The sequence below is a fragment of the Neopsephotus bourkii genome, unplaced genomic scaffold (assembly GCF_033783945.1).
Source record: "Neopsephotus bourkii isolate Nb327-2 ecotype Australia unplaced genomic scaffold, CSIRO-AGI_Nbou_v1 NB_873, whole genome shotgun sequence".
NCBI classification, from domain to species: Eukaryota; Metazoa; Chordata; class Aves; order Psittaciformes; family Psittacidae; genus Neopsephotus; species Neopsephotus bourkii.
Window position 1 is genome coordinate 2483138 of NW_026901367.1, and position 16182 is coordinate 2499319.

At 53.0% G+C, this 16182-nt stretch overlaps 1 protein-coding gene across 1 annotated transcript; it reads left to right on the forward strand.

Annotated features, from left to right (window-relative positions):
• The first annotated feature begins 1055 nt into the window (after window positions 1-1055).
• LOC133214157 (two pore channel protein 2-like) lies at window positions 1056-15098 on the forward strand. Its single transcript, XM_061356884.1, has 19 exons — window positions 1056-1128; window positions 1429-1511; window positions 3542-3656; window positions 4284-4412; window positions 4651-4767; window positions 5688-5806; window positions 5979-6080; window positions 6616-6742; window positions 8183-8384; window positions 8982-9126; window positions 10666-10851; window positions 11382-11446; window positions 11715-11802; window positions 12103-12172; window positions 12662-12881; window positions 13095-13185; window positions 13570-13683; window positions 14131-14249; window positions 14916-15098. The coding sequence occupies exons 1-19, from the start codon at window positions 1108-1110 to the stop codon at window positions 15059-15061; spliced, it is 2259 nt and encodes a 752-aa protein (XP_061212868.1). The 5' UTR covers window positions 1056-1107; the 3' UTR covers window positions 15062-15098.
• Window positions 15099-16182: the final 1084 nt, after the last annotated feature.

Sequence of the window (16182 nt, forward strand, 5' to 3'; positions counted from 1 at the left end):
CACTTCTCACCAGTAATCATTCCCCCTGCCTCTACTAAACGGCACCCACCGGCACCAGCAGCTGCGCAGTGGTTTGGCTCTTTTCCCCCGTAACTTTTACCTCTCTCTGTTCAACACCACAGTTAAAGCCAGCAGCCTGCGGTGTGCAGCGAATCCTTCAGCTCCTACCAGACACAAGGAAACACTTCAGGAATTCACTGGTGATGGGAAGCAGGAATGCACTGCAGCCCTCTCTGGGCAATTCCTTGCCCGAAGCCCTAGAAGAAGCAGAGTCCACAGCACAAGCAGCCTTCATTTTATTTGCTCATTCACCCGACCAAGGCGCGCAGCCGATTGTCCCGCAGGTTTTACTTCCTATGTGTACTTCCATAACGAGATCTGTCACTGCGGTTCCTCCCTCGTTACAAGCGGCCGCAAGGAACGTTTCCAGACGAGCAAACACATCCACGTGGTGGCTGTCGGTAGCTGGGTGCTTCAGCAGCACCCTCTGGAGCGGGCAGGACTGCGACAGGCTTGGAGCAAGGCAAACGCACGGTGTCCTTTGAGAAGGGGCAGTGTGGCGGCGGCGTTCCCGCATCCTCGGCAGTCGGAGGCAGGCAGGATCATGGATGCCGTCCGCTCCCAGCACCGCTTCCACGGGCTTCTTCCCGCTGGCATCAACGTGCGGTGAACCCGGTTCCCTCCGGCCGCATGCCCCGAGGCGCCGCGCTGAGCCGAGCCGAGCCGAGCCGAGCCGAGCCGAGCCGAGCTGCAGCCCCGCTCCGGGGCACTGAGCGCGGCCGGGCCGGGGCCGAGGCCGTGCCCCGGGGGGCTCAGGCCGCCTCCAGCTGCTCCTGAGCAGCGGCCAAGCGGCGCTGGAGCCAGCGCTGTCGCCAGCGCAGGAAGCGGCGGCGGGCGCGCCCCGCCTGCCACCCCACCACCACCCCGGCGGCGAAGGCGGCCAGCAGCGCCCAGCGCACGGCCCGCGGCCGCAGCGCCTCCAGAGCCATCCCCCAGCCCCGCTCCGGCCCCGGCTCCGCCTCCCGCTTCCGCCGGGGCCGGGGCTGGGGCTGGGGCCGGGGCGGGCCCGTTAAAGGCGGCGGGAGGGGGCGCAGTGATTGTCGCGCCATGGCGGAGGCCGCCTCGCAGGTAGCGGGGGACCCCTGGGAGGGTTGGGGTGATGGGACCTGGGTAACAGGAGGGGGATGCGGGAGTGCGGAGCTGCGGCATCCCCTGACCGCTTCTTGCCTCTGTAGTGTCCTAGGAGGAGAAGCACCGCCGTTAGAATGCCGCTTCTCGCCTCTATAGAGAGCCCTGGGGAGAAAAGCATCTCCCTTGAACGCCGCTTCTCGTGCCCTGGGCTGAAAAGCCTCCTTTGAGCGTCCGCTCGGAGTTTAATTCAAGCTCCAGCACCGCCTGACCCGTGTCTGTGTTTCCCCCTTTCCCCAGGATCTCCTGCTGGCAGCAGCGTTTGTGTCCGATGCACAGTACAACAGAAATATCCCGTTCAAGACGTCCCCGGAGGCGGTCAGGTAAGGAGCTCTGCATGCCACAAACACCCGCAGCATCGCATCGCGGCAGGGCTCTGCTGGTGTGGTGCTGTGGGGCACTCAGACTGGCATAGGGAGAACTAACCATAACTGTGCCCAAAGAGCAGCAGCCAGAAAAAGGCTGGGGACCTGGGCTTCAGCAGCTGGGTGCTGAGGAGGCTGGACAGGAGGAACTGGGTTCAAGGTTGAAATCATAGAATCAATGAGGTTGGAAAAGCCCTTTAAGCTCACCCAGTCCAACCATTGCCCAGCACTGCCAAGGCCACCCCTAACCCATGGCACTGAGGCCTCGTCTCCACGGGGTGTGAACACTTGCAGGGCCGGTGCCTGCAGCCCTGCCCTGGGCAGCCTGTTCCAATGCCTGAGCACCCTCTGGGGCAGGAATTGTTCCTCAGCTCCATCTAAACCTGCCCTGGTGCAGCTTGAGGCCGGTTCCTCTTTTCCCATCCCTTGTTCCTTGGGAGCAGAGCCCAGCCCCTCCTGGCTCCATCCTCCTTTTAGGAGGTCAGATGGGGCTCAGAGCATCTGCATGTCGAGGATGGGAAAGGAAATAAGAACTTGTTTTTCGATAGAGCAAACAAAATCTCCCAGGGCTGCAGCTGTAGCGAGTGCTCTGTGGGGAGGAGGAGGTTGGGAAGCTGGGTCAGCCCCCCCCAGTGTGGGAGGAGATGCTGGGTGTGAGTGCCAGGGGTACAGGAGATGCCTCACGCCAGGCAGTCATGGCTGTGCCCCCTTGGCTTGGCAGTGGGTGACACCAACTCACTGCACAGCAAAACCTCAGCTCATCGAGGCAGTGCATTTGCTCAGGTGTGCTTCAAAAGGGGGTAGCTGCTAGGGGCAGGAGTAATTAAAAGCTTATGTTAATTGGTGCTAAGTGAAATTGCCCGAGTCAGGAGTGTTTTGCCTGGGCTGGTGACTCTTGGTTGCTGGTGAGAGACTGAGCAGCTTCAAAGAGGTGACTTTTGCTTTAGGCTGCTGTGTGTGCAATGTAAGAGAAGGCAGCTGATGGAGAAGGGAAAGGGCATGCAACAGGCTGGCAGCAAAGCAGTGAGTGAGCATTAATGGCTCCTGTAGCCCTCCCTAAATAAGTCTTATGTCTGAGCCAGTGGAGTTTCTTGGGTGTCTCGGGACGCAGGTATGGTTATGGATGTTTGTCACAGAGGATTTGAGTGGGTCTGTGCTGTTGTATCACTGTAATGCCTGTGTGCATCATCTTGGCCAAGTATGCTTGGTACAACAGATAGAAATGATCAGGTTTTGCATAGCGGTGTCCCGATGGTGTTAAGGGCATGATACCATGTCGTATGTGTGACCCCCTGCCCTGCAGCCTTCCTGCAGGTGGTTATTTGGCAGCTGAGATAACCCTTTGGCAGCTCCTTTGTTGGCAAAGGACCTTCATGCCCTGTAGATCTGAGACTTCCCAGGGGAGCCACTGTCACGTGCAGCTGTGTGATACCTCCTCAAGGTCATTGCTGGTGTTCAGTGGAGGTTTGCTGCTGTCGGGGCTGGAATGCTGCAGGAGCTGTGTGTAAAGCCAGCTTGCTGTGCAGCTCCATACTTGTCTCTGGGGGCTTTTCTTACCTCCTTGCTCTTTAACCTGCAAAGAAAGGATGTGAGATCACTAATCAGGCTTAGTTTGGGTGTCACGGGGATACCTGGGCCTGGCAGGAGCCTGCACTCAAACTGAGGAACAAGGTAATTACGGGAAGGAAGCAGCTTTACCAAATCCACATGTTGCAGCCTTAAACTGAACGGAGGGGTACCTGTATTCCACCTTCCTGGTGTGTCTGCTCCCTGAGAGCGCATGTAGCATCCATCAGCCATGACACTGTAAGGAAGAGATAGGAAATGAGTTGCCAAATCCCTGGCTGGCAATAACTGTGCTGCTGTTCCCCCTCCTCCTCTGTGACTGCCTGGGACAGCATGTGCTGTCCTGCCAGGGTGCACTTAGTGAGCTCATGGCTATGTCCACTGCAGCCTTTATTTATGGTGCCTCTACCCTCCTTCTACAGGCTTTATTACCTCTATAACCATTGGATTATGCGAACAGCCACCTACTTCTTCATCTTTCTCAACCTGTCCCTTGCACTGTTTGAAGAACCTGCTGTGTATCCTCTCCCTTTCCTGGTAAGTTCTCAGTGTAGAAGCAGCGATGCAATAGTACTGTGCTGCTTGGTAGAGCAAGCAAGGGTTTCTTGCTGGAAACTGGTTGTCAAAGGAGTGTCAAGAGATAACTGATGTTGGTATTTATCTTTAATCTACTGAAATGGGGACAAAAAAGGGGTATAGGAGCCAGGCAGAGACTATGGAAACCATTGTGGCTGTCAGGAATAGCTGACATGACTGCAAAGTGATGTTGCTTTTCTGTATCTTGGAGCCTTGCACATGACCCAGATCCTGTCCTCATGTCTGAAAGCAGAAGTGAAGTGTTGCACTTGGGACTGACTTTTTATAGCCTTTATTTGTGGTGTGCTGTTGTGCTTGTGAGATGTGCTCCTTGAATCCTAAGCAAACACAAATTACTGGATTAACCTGCCTGTGGCAGGGAATGCCACAAAAGGAAGCCTGGCACTATTGCTCAGCGCCAGATGTGTGAGGCTCTGAAACCCCCAACCGAAAACCCACTGGAAAACTCTTCTACTGACTCTAGTTGTGGCTCTTCTTTGCCTGTGCCCCAGCTCGAGCATCCCATCTGTGCAAAGAGGGTTAATGCTGCTTTTGCTTGCCCTGACTTGGCCCCTTCTCTCCCTGCAGGTCACTTCAGTGATCGAGGTGTTGTGCCTTCTGGTGTTCTTTGGCCGCCTGACCCATTTTGCTAAGGTCACCCCTCGCAATGTGTTCTGGAAGGACACCAAGAACATCTGCATCATGGTTGCAATCCTGGTGAGTTCGGCCTAGGGGAGCCCCCAGGGTTGAAGCACACAATGTGGAGGTGCCTTGTCCCTCCTGTTGCTCTCCTGGTAACATAGGCCTGATGTGCATGGGCTCTAATCGATCATCCCTTGGGCCCACAACCCTGCTGTGTGTGTGTGTCTGTGCTGTATGAGCTCACCCTGTTGTCTTCACCCTCTAGACCCATTTCCAGCATTACTACTGGGAATTTTCCTCCCGTTTTCCACAGTTATCCCTGACAGACTTGGCCATATATGGGGTCCTCAGGATATACAACATGAGGAGCATTCGATGGTCAAGAATCGTGAGGCCCATCTTCCTCGTGAACTTTGCAGAGAGCCGCCAGGTAAGGAGCTCTGGTGGGATGTACCTCTGGTCAGGGCCCTATCCTGGGACAGTCAGCTGCTTTCTGAGGTACAGGGGATTTAGTAAAAGGGGGTTTGTGCAGAAATGGCAGCATTTAGGTTCCTGTGAGTGAAGGTTTCTTTCAGAGGTGGCCTGAAGCAATAGAATGAGATGGATAAAAGGGGATGTTAGTGCTGGTGCTGCTTGGGTGCTGTGCAGAAGGCTTCTCCTTGTACTCGTGGGCTGAGTTATGGCTGTCCAGAGCCTTGAGTGTGCTTGGGGCTGGAATGTTTCATGTACAGTCAGCACATGGCTGTGTTTAGTCCAGCCTGGGTGGAGCAGAGTTAGAAGCTGTCCTCAGGCAGTGTGCACATGAGCAGCACCACAGACAAGAACTGCTGCTCCCGGGCTCAGGGGCCAGGTTACTTATTTGTGGAAGGCTCCTGGGCAAACAGCACAGTGTCAGGCTGTTCTGGCACACTGGATGCCTGGTCCAGCGGGGGCATTTGGACTCTGATTCCTTCTGTCACAGGGATGCTTGTTCCTCTTTGCCCTGCTGCCCAAGGCTGTTCTGCTCCTGAGTTACTGTGGTGGGGAGGGTGCAGTGGAACTCTGGGTCTCATAAGAATGTGTTTTGTGTCCTGGAGTGATGGGCTTCTGTCCCTGAGCATTCCCCTGCAGTGAGAGCTGAGTTTCTGATGGCCTGTCTCAAGAGGTAAGGTCTCTCCTTCTAGTATCTCCTCCGGGGCATAAGGAGGAAAGGCCTGGTGGTCTCACATAGCTTTTAGCAGAGCAGAGCTGGCACATCTGCTATCCGTGTCCTACTTTGCCTGTCCCTATGTAGGGGCTTGATCCAGACGGGATGGTGAGGAGATAAGCAGGTACCACTCTGCCTCTAAACACTTCCCTTCTCCCTGTCAGATCCGGAGAGCCTTCCGCAGCATCCGCAACACGCTACCAGAGATCACCTACGTCTTCCTGCTCTTCATGTTTAGCCTTCTCATGTTCTCCCTCATGGCCTTGAAGCTGTTTGGTGAGAGGTGAGAACACTCCTTTTGCTCAGAGCTGGGTGGGGAGAACGTGTGTCCTCCTTTCGGGCAGGAGGAGTCTGGCAGCTCCAACTAGTTGAATACAATCATTGCCAATACATGCGGTTCCTTTGCAGGACATGGGAGCTCTGTGCTTAACTTCAGCTTGTCCTTTTCCTGCCAGGAACCTCCAGACAGCAGAAGGCTTGCCGTATTTCAGGAACTACCTAGAAATCGTGTTTGACCTCTACGTGCTGGTGACGACAGCAAACAGCCCGGATGTCATGTATGTATGCTGAGCTTGCAGTCCTGCTGCTGAGAGTGCTGCTGTCCCGCTCCTAGTGGCAGGATCTCTGCTTAGAACAACACCATGTTTTGTATCTGGAATACTTTGTTGTGCAACAGGGCTTTTACTTTTCCAGCCTGCAGGGGATTCATGAATCCTCAGCCATCTGCTGTATAAATGGCTCTGAACCAGAGCCTCGCTTTCTGGGAGGTGTCTCTGCCTTTAGAAAAGCCAATAACCAGCTTATGACCGAGACATCACCTCAATCTCTGCACTTAAACTGAGCCCCACTAACAAAAGCACAGAGATTAAGCTTCCTTTTCTACATCCCTTCAGTCAGGGCCTGATAAAGCAGGAGGAAAACCCAGCAGAAGGGAACTGTGCTGTAGCTGAACTAAGCAGAGTTTTTAACTTGGTTGTGGTCTGACAGCTTTGATATCCAAAACGGTGCTTAGGAGCCCACCTGGAAGGCTGTTCTCTTGTGGTTTATTTCCCTGTTTGCCTAGCAAGGAGCAAGCTCTCTCCCCTTCTCTAGGATGCCAGCATTTGACTTCAGCTCGTGGTATGCCCTGTTCTTCATTGCCTTTGTCATCGTCAACACTTACATCTTCATGTCTCTCTTCCTGGCTGTTGTGTACAACAACTACAAAAAGCACCTGAAGGTAATGTTGGAGGAGGGAGCTGTGGTTAGTGACTGCTTGCTGTTCCTGTCACCTTGTAAGGAAATGCCTGGCTTTCTCTTGGAAAGCTGCTGCTTCTGGGAAGTGTGGAGCAAGGGGTACAGCTTTCTGCCTTTGCTGGTGCTCTGCAAATAACAAGCACAGGCCCACCTTTCATATGGGGATTGCTGTGAGTTCTGCTTTGAGCTTTAACAGTGAAATACTCTATGGTGCTGTGGACCCAAGAGGTAGCAACAGATAGGAGACACATGTCTGTGGTGTCCTCAACATAAAAAGGACATGGATCTCTTGGAACAAGTCCAGAGGAGGCCATGAGGATGATCAGGGGTTGGAGCACCTCCTGTGTGAAGACAGGCTGAGAAAGATGGGGCTGTTCAGCCTGGAGAAGAGAAGCTGCGTGGAGACCTCAGAGCAGCTTCCAGTGTCTGACGGGGGCCTATAGGGATGCTGAGGAGGGACTCTTCATTAGGGACTGTAGTGATAGGACAAGGGGTAATGGGTTCAAACTGAAACAGGGGGAGTTTAGATTGGATATAAGGAGGAAATTCTCTCCTGTGAGGGTGGTGAGGCACTGGAATGGGTTGCCCAGGGAGGCTGTGAATGCTCCATCCCTGGCAGTGTTCAAGGCCAGGTTGGACAGAGCCTTGGGTGCCATGGTTTAGTGTGAGGTGTCCCTGCCCATGGCAGGGGTTGGAACTGGATGATCTTAAGGTCCTTTCCCATCCTATTCTATGATTATTGCTGTTACAGGTGTAATCCTAGCTCAGAAGCTCTGTCTCTGTGCTGAAGGCTGTTTTCAGTTGGCTGTAAGCACACAGCAAGCTTCTGCCACTGCGTGTGCTCTTAAAGCAAAGGAAGTGCAAAGGGAGGTCTGAGTAAATCACAGCTCTTGCTGCTTCTGCTCAAGCTGAGTATGTGCAGCTTGGTACTTGTGATCAAAGGGTGGGAGCTGCAAGTCCCTGGGTGCTCCCATGATGGGACTGGCTCTCTGTCAGTAAGCAGTTTGCTCGGTCATCCTGGAGGCTTCCCAAGGGTGTAAGGGCTGCAGAAGAGGATCGCCACCCCTGATCTCGGCAGTGTTCACTGATGGATGGGAAGCATGCGTGGGCACATCCTTGTTTCTGTGATGTGTGGACATGCAGATGCTGTGGCCTTTGTCATCTTCCTGTCAGACACTATCCTCTGTCTTCTGGTTGTTCAATGCATCTCCCAGCAGCACGTGAGCTGTTAATCCCTCCAGGCTGCCTCTCAAACAGCATTTCTCATCACCCCTACTGCCTGTGCTGCCCTTTGTGCCTCGCATCACTCCAAGTGTGTTCCTCTGAGCCTCTTGCATCTCTGTGCCACAACAATAAGGTTATTTAAATAGGTGTGTTACAAAAAGGGTGCCTGCAGCTGCCTGAATCCCCATCCTCTCTCCAGAATGAGATCCGAGAGCTCGCTTACATGAAGCGCCGCAAGATGATAGAGGCCTTCAACCTGCTGAAGGAAGAGGAGGGAGCGCAGTTTGTGGTCAGAGAAGCCCGATGGAAGCAGCTTGTCAAGCTGGTGGCTCCTGATACCAGCAACTCCCACCGGGAGCTGCTGCTGCGCATCTCGGACAATGAGCAGAAGGGTTTCATAGGTGAGCAGTGGGGCTCTGCTGGGCACAAGGGGTTGGGGAGGAGCCTGGGGGCAGGACCTTGTGTTCTCAGCACAGGGCTTCCATCCCTGGCAGTGCTCAAGGCCAGGTTGGACACAGGGGCTTGGAGCAAGCTGCTCCAGTGGAAGGGGTCCCTGCCTGTGGCAGGGGTTGGAGCTGGAGGAGCTTTAAGCTCCCTTCCAACCCAAACCAGGCTGGGGTTCTGTGAAAGCCTCCCTTGCTATCAGATCCCTCCAAGCAATGTGGCTTCCCACACAGGCCTCTAGAGCCTCTTGCTATGTTCCTGCTGGAGACAGGATACCAGGAGTGTTGGGTCAGTCTTCTCATGCTAGATTGTGCCTGTCATGATCATGAAAGCTTTGTGTTCGTTGCTGGCCTGTGGCTTGAGCAGGTCCCCCAGAAATGGGGCAGAGAAGCTTCTGAAGGACTGAGTTCAGCCTCTCCTGTGGTTGGTACCACTTTGGACATGAGCATTTTCTGCTGCCATGACCAGATATTAAGTCCAGATTGCTCCAACTCGTGTGTGTATAGGTGTGTGTTTGCCAGCCACACTGATGCGAGCTGCTCTCCCTTTTCCAGACAAGAAATCCTTTGTACAACTGGCAGATCTGCTCAATATCCAGGTGATCACCCTGAAGATCCGCAGCCACCCCCTGGGGCAGTGGATGCCCCGCGTGTACCAGTCAGCAGTGAGCCGGTTCCTGCGCAGCATGGTCAGGCACAGGTGAGCCTCCACCAGCAGCAGCCAGCTCCTACCCCTCACAGGCTGCAGGGCAGGGCTGCTGCAAGGTAAAGTCATGCTGGGAAGTGCAAACTGCATTTAAGCAAACAGTGGGGGTTCTGGTTTCAAGTCTTCTGTGGACCAGCTCTGCTCTTAGCCTGCCTTCAGTACTGTGGAGTAATGACTTGGCTGTTGGAGTCATACCTCTTCCAGTCCCACTTGCTCCAGCCTGAGGTGCTGGGTGTAAGTAGCTCTTACTGAAAGCAAGAAGTGCTTCATGGCCTGCCTCGAAGGACCAGACTAAGCTTCACTTACAGGTGATCTTACCTCAGCAGTCTCTGCTGCAAAGCTGCATGGTGCTGTTCCATCAGCTCTTACCAAGCTGGTACTATGAGCTACTAGTGCTGGGTTTGACAGCTGAGTCTTGCCAGAACTGCAGAATCACTGAGGATGGAAGGAACATCTAGAGCTGGTCTGGTGTAACCCCACTGCTCAGAGCCAGGCCAGCTGGAGCAGGGTGCTCAAGGCTACTTCTAGTTGGGTAGCCATAACCTCTGTGCAGCCTGCTCCAGTGTTTGCCCACCCTCAGCTTAAAGAAAGGGCTTGCTTTCTGTTTTAAATGGCAAACCCTCTGTTTCAACTTGTGCCCCTTGCCTCTCGTGCTTTCACTGGATACCACTGAGAAGAGTCTGGCTCCACCTTCCCATCAGGTATTTATTCACACTGAGCTCTTCCTGACCCTTTTCCCCTTCAGGCTGAGCAATCCCAGCTCTCTCCACGTGTAACGTGTCAGCCTGGCCTGCCCTTTAATCATTCTTGTGACCCTTTGCTGCACTGACTGTGGTATGTTCATGTCTCCTCTGTACTGGGGAGCCGCTCTATTGACACAGCACTCCAAATGTGCCCTCACCAGTACAGAGTAAGTGAGGGGGGAAGAATCCCTTCCCTATCGCAGTTAACACTTCCTAGTGTAGCCTGGGATGCTGTTGGCTTTCTCTGCCAGCAGGGTGCATTCCTGGCTCATGTTCAACCTCACAACCGAGTCCTATCCGATCCCTGCAGTGCTGCCTTTCAGATGCTTGACCCCCGCCTGCACTGGTGCCTGAGGTTACTCCTGCCTAGGAGCAGAGCTTTGCATTTCCCTTTGAACATGGTGGCATTCCTCTCTGCCCAGCTTCCCAACCTTCCAGGGCTCTAGCACAGTGTCCCAGCCACTCCTCCTACTTGTGCATAGCCTTCTGGTTTACTCAACTAGGCTTTCTGCTTGGGAAATGCTGCTTGGCTCGTTGGAAACGCAGCTGGTCTCAGTTTAACACAGAGCACTGACACGGGTGTACCTCGAAGGCTTGTGCTCTCCTTTGAGTTGGACCTCAAGAGCAAAGCTAAACTGCAGTAACTTTCCTAAACCCTCAGGTTTGGGGATGCATGAAGGCAGCTGCTTTAATGGCAGTGTTTGAGGAGGAGGCAAAGAACCTCTGAAGTAACTGTGGAACTTTTACCTCCTTGGGAGGGGCAAACTCATTTCTCTTGTTCTTCTTGCAGGGGATTTGTGTGGACTTACGATGTGATCATTCTCATAAATGCCATCTTCATCGCTCTCGATGAGGAAACCCCTTATATATCTTATGCTGAGTGGGTCTTCCTTGCTCTGTATATAATTGAGATACTTCTGAAAGTGTACACTTACGAACCAAGGGCATTCTTCGGCAAAAACCAGTTCTGGAACTGGTGAGTGAGCTGCTGGTTGGGCTCAAGGTGGTGGGAGGTGTGAGGATCATTGTATTCAGCTCCCCAAGAACTGCAAAACGGGTCTCTTGCAGAGATGGGCTGCCTGACTTGTATGCTGGGGTGTAACTGAAATGATTCTATGTGTTGTCAGGGGACGTTGTGCTCCTTGCTGGCCTGGCCTGGCTCTGACAGAGACTGCTGTTCTCTGCTCTGCTGCCTCACTCAGAGGTGACTCAGCAGCACGTGGAGATGGTGGCAGGGCAGGGGGAAGTGTGCTAGGCAAGGCTTTCCCCTCTTCCCACCCTGCACATGGTTTGAGGTGATGCAGGTCTGTGGTGCAGACGTGAGGAAGAGGGGTTACTGTGAGCAAGCTGCTCTGGGGGAAGGTGTCCCTGCCCATGGCATGAGGCTGGAACTGGATGAGCTTTAAGTTCTCTTCCAACCCAAACCATTCCATGATTCTACTTGGCAGCTTCAGAGCCTGTTTTCTGTCACCACAGCTCTAACAGCACTGCCTTCCCTCGTGCTAGGTTTGATACTCTCATCATCTTTGCTGCCTTGACTGCAACGATCCTGAATACTACCCTCAAATCGAGTAAGTGCAGCTTGAGCAGTCTGTGTGCACTGGGAGACTTGGTGGTCCTGAGTAGTCTTTTCCCATCACCTTGGGCTTGGGAGGCACTCGGACAAGACAATGATTTTCTTCTGGGGCTTTTAAGAACTAACCCAGTCATAAATATATATGTTATATATAAATATATGTTATAAATACAGTTATAAATAGAGTTAACAAGAACATGCTTTATCTCTACAGTTCTCTGCTTATTTTCTATAACAAAACCCATCTTTTTTCCCTTCCTCAGCCACAAAGTACAACAGCCAACAGATCCTGGACATTGTCTTCATCTTAAGGGTCCTCAGGCTAATAAGGATTGTTGACAGCATTCAAAGGTAAGGAAGAAATGGGATAGGGATATGGTTGGAGTTGTGTTTGGGGGTGGACTGTGTCAGAGGCTGGCTGAGACAGTGCTTGGAGTTGTTCTGCTGGTTTGGGTTGACACCAGCACTCAACGAAGCATCCCAAGGCCTTTTCGCAGCAAGCCTGGGATGAGCTCAGTTGCTGCAGCCTCTGGAGGCTTATTTATAAGGACATGTAGGGGAACATGTGCTGGATGGGATGTGACAACGAGCAGATGTGGGCTTTAGAAGAGCCTGTCCCTAGCAAGTGTTGTCCTGAATCCTTTGCTGTAGGTTCCGGGTCATCATGAACACGCTGATAAACATCGTACCAACAATGCTGACATTTGGTGGGCTCACTCTGGTAAGAAACCCTGGTCCCCTAGCTCAAACACTCCAGTTTTACAGGAATGTGCCTTGAGTCTCACTCATGCTGCTTCCAAGAGGATAAGGGCAAACCTCTGGATGTTGGGGCCTTCAAACTGTAAGTGTCCATTTGGTTCTTGGTTGTTGCACAAGTGTGTGCAAAGGGGTTGGGTTCCTGCCAGGGCAGGACATCCTCCTTTGCTCCCTGGGGCAGTGAGGATGTTCTGTGCAGTCTGAGTTTTACACTAAGGAAACAAACTATGGTTTGGGCAAGAAGCTGAAGGAGAAACCCATTTCCCAACTTCCTAAACACAGGTTCTGTTATGATCTGAGAATACTTCATTTCTAGGTATTTGGGCTGTAGTTCTTGGCTTACTATTCTCTTGGGCTCTGCTGCTCCTTGGCAGCTTGCCATGTCTATGAGAACTGGGAAACCTGCTGGTACTCTGCTCGTTGGAGAAGCAGGCAATGGGGTTTCTCTTCCCAGGTTGTGTACTGTGTGTTTGCCATCATTGGCATGGAGTTATTCCATGGGAAAATCCAGTTCTTCCCTGCAAACTCGAATGCTCCTCATGCCCTGGAATGTGGGAATCCAGCTCTCAAGGATTCGCTCTTTGCAAGAGGGAAATACTGCAAGAACAACTTCAACAACTTCGCTTCGTCCTTCATCGTCCTGATGGAGCTCACTGTGGTCAACCAGTGGCACGATATCCTTTGTGGTGGGAGGTCCAGATAAAGCTTGGTGATCCCTAGTTACCCCTTGTATTACACACACATACACATAGTGCCAGATGACAGAGAAATGGTGGCTGCAGAGGGCTTTGTTTGGAAGGTGGGTTGTGTGACCTGGTTCTTCCTCCTATAGCCCAACTCTACAGCAAGATGTTCTGTAATACTCTGGCCCTTAACTCCCCCTGTACTCTTTGCCAATGGGTTTGCCAACGTGACGGTGCAGCCTGCAAAGCTGTATTTCATTGCCTTCCACATCGTGATGGTGATAATCATTGTCAAGTAAGTACTGGGCTGCTTCCCTCCACTTTGGAGGGAAGAGGAGCTCAGCCTCCTGCCTGGGTGCTGCTCATGGTCCCAGGATCATACCTGGTGTGACTTGGAGATAGGTGGGATGTGCAATGCAGGAATCTGCTGCATCTCTTCTTGCCTCTTGCTCTGATGCAGAGCTCCCCAACACTCATTGATAAGGCCAGGTTGGACACAGGGGCTTGGAGCAAGCTGCTCCAGTGGAAGGGGTCCCTGCCTATGGCAGGGGTTGGAGCTGGAGGAGGTTTAAGGTCACTTCCAACCCAAACTGGTCTGGGATTCTGTGATGCCCAAAGGCAGAGGGGGAATGCCAGGAAGGAAATGCTGCCATATAATTCTGCTCATGGTTTCTTTCAGCATCTTTGTGTCATTCATTCTGGAAGCTTTCTTTGTGGAGTACTCCCTCGAGAAGAGTGAAGTCGAAACAGCCATTGAACAGAAAATCCAGGAGCTGGGAATGGGAGTTCAAGAGTAAGCCCCCCCCAGCCCCAGGAGGGTAGTGCTGGATGTGGCTGGCTTGGCGCATTGATGAGGGCTGTGGGACTGGAGGAGCGAGCTGAGGCTCTTTTTCCTTGCCACAAAGCTCTTGCTAATCCATCATGACCATAGATGAAGCTCTCAGTGCCATGGGTTAGTGGTGGCTTTGGCAGTGCTAGGGAATGGTTGGACTGGGTGAGCTTAAAGGGCTTTTCCAGTGTGATTGGTGCTGTGATTCTGTGCAGGGTTGGTCTAGATGGGAGCAGCTGCCCCTGAGCTCTCCCAGCCCAGGGCTGTTGCCCAGAGGACAGAGGAGATCCTGGGGGCTAACACCGTGACTGGTACTTGCCCTGCCCAAGAGAATCCATTGCTGCTGGCTCCACGTGGGCTCCTTGGGTAGGATGTGCCTCCCATGGGTAACTTCTGGCCTTTCTTGTGTAGGGATGAGCTCCGGGATGAACAGCTCCTTGAGAACATGGAGAGCACCGAGCACGACCTTGAGGGGGACAGTGGAGCAAAGCCACCATCCAAAGGGCTGGTGTTCAAAATTGCCTCCAAACGTAAGTGCAGCCCTGCTGTGTGCCCAGGGTTTTGTTTGAGGCCTGAACTGGCCCTGATCATAGCCCTCTCTGGGGAAGCTCCCAAGCACTGCTGCTCCTTCAGGCTGTAAGAGCAGCTTAAACCCAGCTGGGGCTTTTCAGAGAGCTGTGAACACTCTCATATTTGCTGTTTCTTTTTCCTTCTATAGCAAATTCTTCTCTTCTTCACCTCAGCCCTTCTGTGCACACCTGTCTGAAGCATCTGGAGATGCTGCCTTGGCGGTGGAGGTCCTGCTGCTGCTGAGAAGTCTGTTTTCTTTCCTCCTTCCTGCATGTGCTTTGCCTTCCTCCTGGCTTGGATCACAGGGTGACTATAGGCTCCTTTAGCTTAACAACTGCTTTTTCTTCTGCTGGCTTTCTGGCTGTTCCTTAGCAGTTCCCTAAGTTCATGCCTCTTGGTGTGGCAGAAGGTGGGATTACAGATGTGCTGAAGGACCCATGGGAATGGAAACGCTTAATATGTTAAAACAATGGTCTTGTAATGGATAAGTGCTTAGAAATATATGGGGTAAAATGCCAGGGACCAGCCCTTTGGGTGTCTGTTAGTGTCCAACACGGGAGCTGCCTTAAGGCCCGCAGGAGAACAGGGGCAGGTGCTCACAGTCCCTTCTCTCTGCCCACATGCAGGGTACAGGACGGTGGATGCTCTGCTCCAGCGCATGTTCGAGGCAGAGATACCCCTTGAGGATGAAGGCCCATCGTTTGAGGAGATCCTCAACGTGGCCCCTACTGCCCCTGCTCCCAGCCACCCCAGCTCAGAGAGCGCAGCGTGATGGGGACCAGCCGTGGCAGTCGGTGAGGAGGAGCTAATCCTTGGCCACGTTCCCTGGCTGCTCACCTCCAGCCTGGATGCGTGTGGGGACCAGGGCGTGCAGCAGAGGGAGCACCTGGTGCCCAAAGTGGCTTCACTGTGTAAAGGAGCTTTATCTCGCATCACGTCTCATGTATATGTTGAAACTGGAACTACCCTCGCAGGGAAGCAGAGGGAGCGTTGGTGTATGGACTGTGCCAGTCACTGATGGTGCCATATTCAGTATGTTATGAAATACCTACTCCTTGTAACTGGAATTTTGTATTACAGCACTTTTATACCCGTGTATGGACCAGTGCAGCTGAATCCAGCAGCGCTGTTGTACATTAAATTCAGCAGTAGGGAAAACCAGCTGGTTGTCAGAGAGTTAATGTGTTGGATCCCATCCCTACGGGTGCACAGTTCCTGTTTGAGTCTTGGGGCGGGGTTCCTACTTCCCATGGGCCTTCCTCCCAACTTCCCTGTTTACTTGTATGTGCAGAGGAAGTAAATTCCAGCAGAGCAAGGCTAAGTCCTGCTCCCCTAGAGCACTGCCTGGTGCATGGTGCAGGCTGGGCCTGCCTGGGCTGCCTTTATTACTATAAATCACTGTTATCATAGAACCATAGAACAGTCAGGGTTGGAAAGGACCTTAAGATCATCCAGTTCCAACCCCCCTGCCATGGGCAGGGACACCTCACACTAAACCATGGCACCCAAGGCTCTGTCCAACCTGGCCTTGAACACTGCCAGGGATGGAGCATTCACAACCTCCCTGGGCAGCCCATTCCAGTGCCTCAGCACCCTCACAGGAAAGAATTTCCTCCTTAGATCCAATCTAAACTTCCCCTGTTTCAGTCTGAACCCATCACCCCTTGTCCTATCACTACAGTCCCTAATGAAGAGTCCCTCCCCAGCATCCCTATAGGCCCCCTTCAGACACTGGAAGCTGCTCTGAGGTCTCCACGCAGCTTCTCTTCTCCAGGCTGAACAGCCCCAACTTTCTCAGCCTGTCTCCATACGGGAGCTGCTCCAGCCCCTGAGCATCCTCGTGGCCTCCTCTGCACTTGTTCCAACAGCTCCATGTCCTTTTTATGTTGAGGA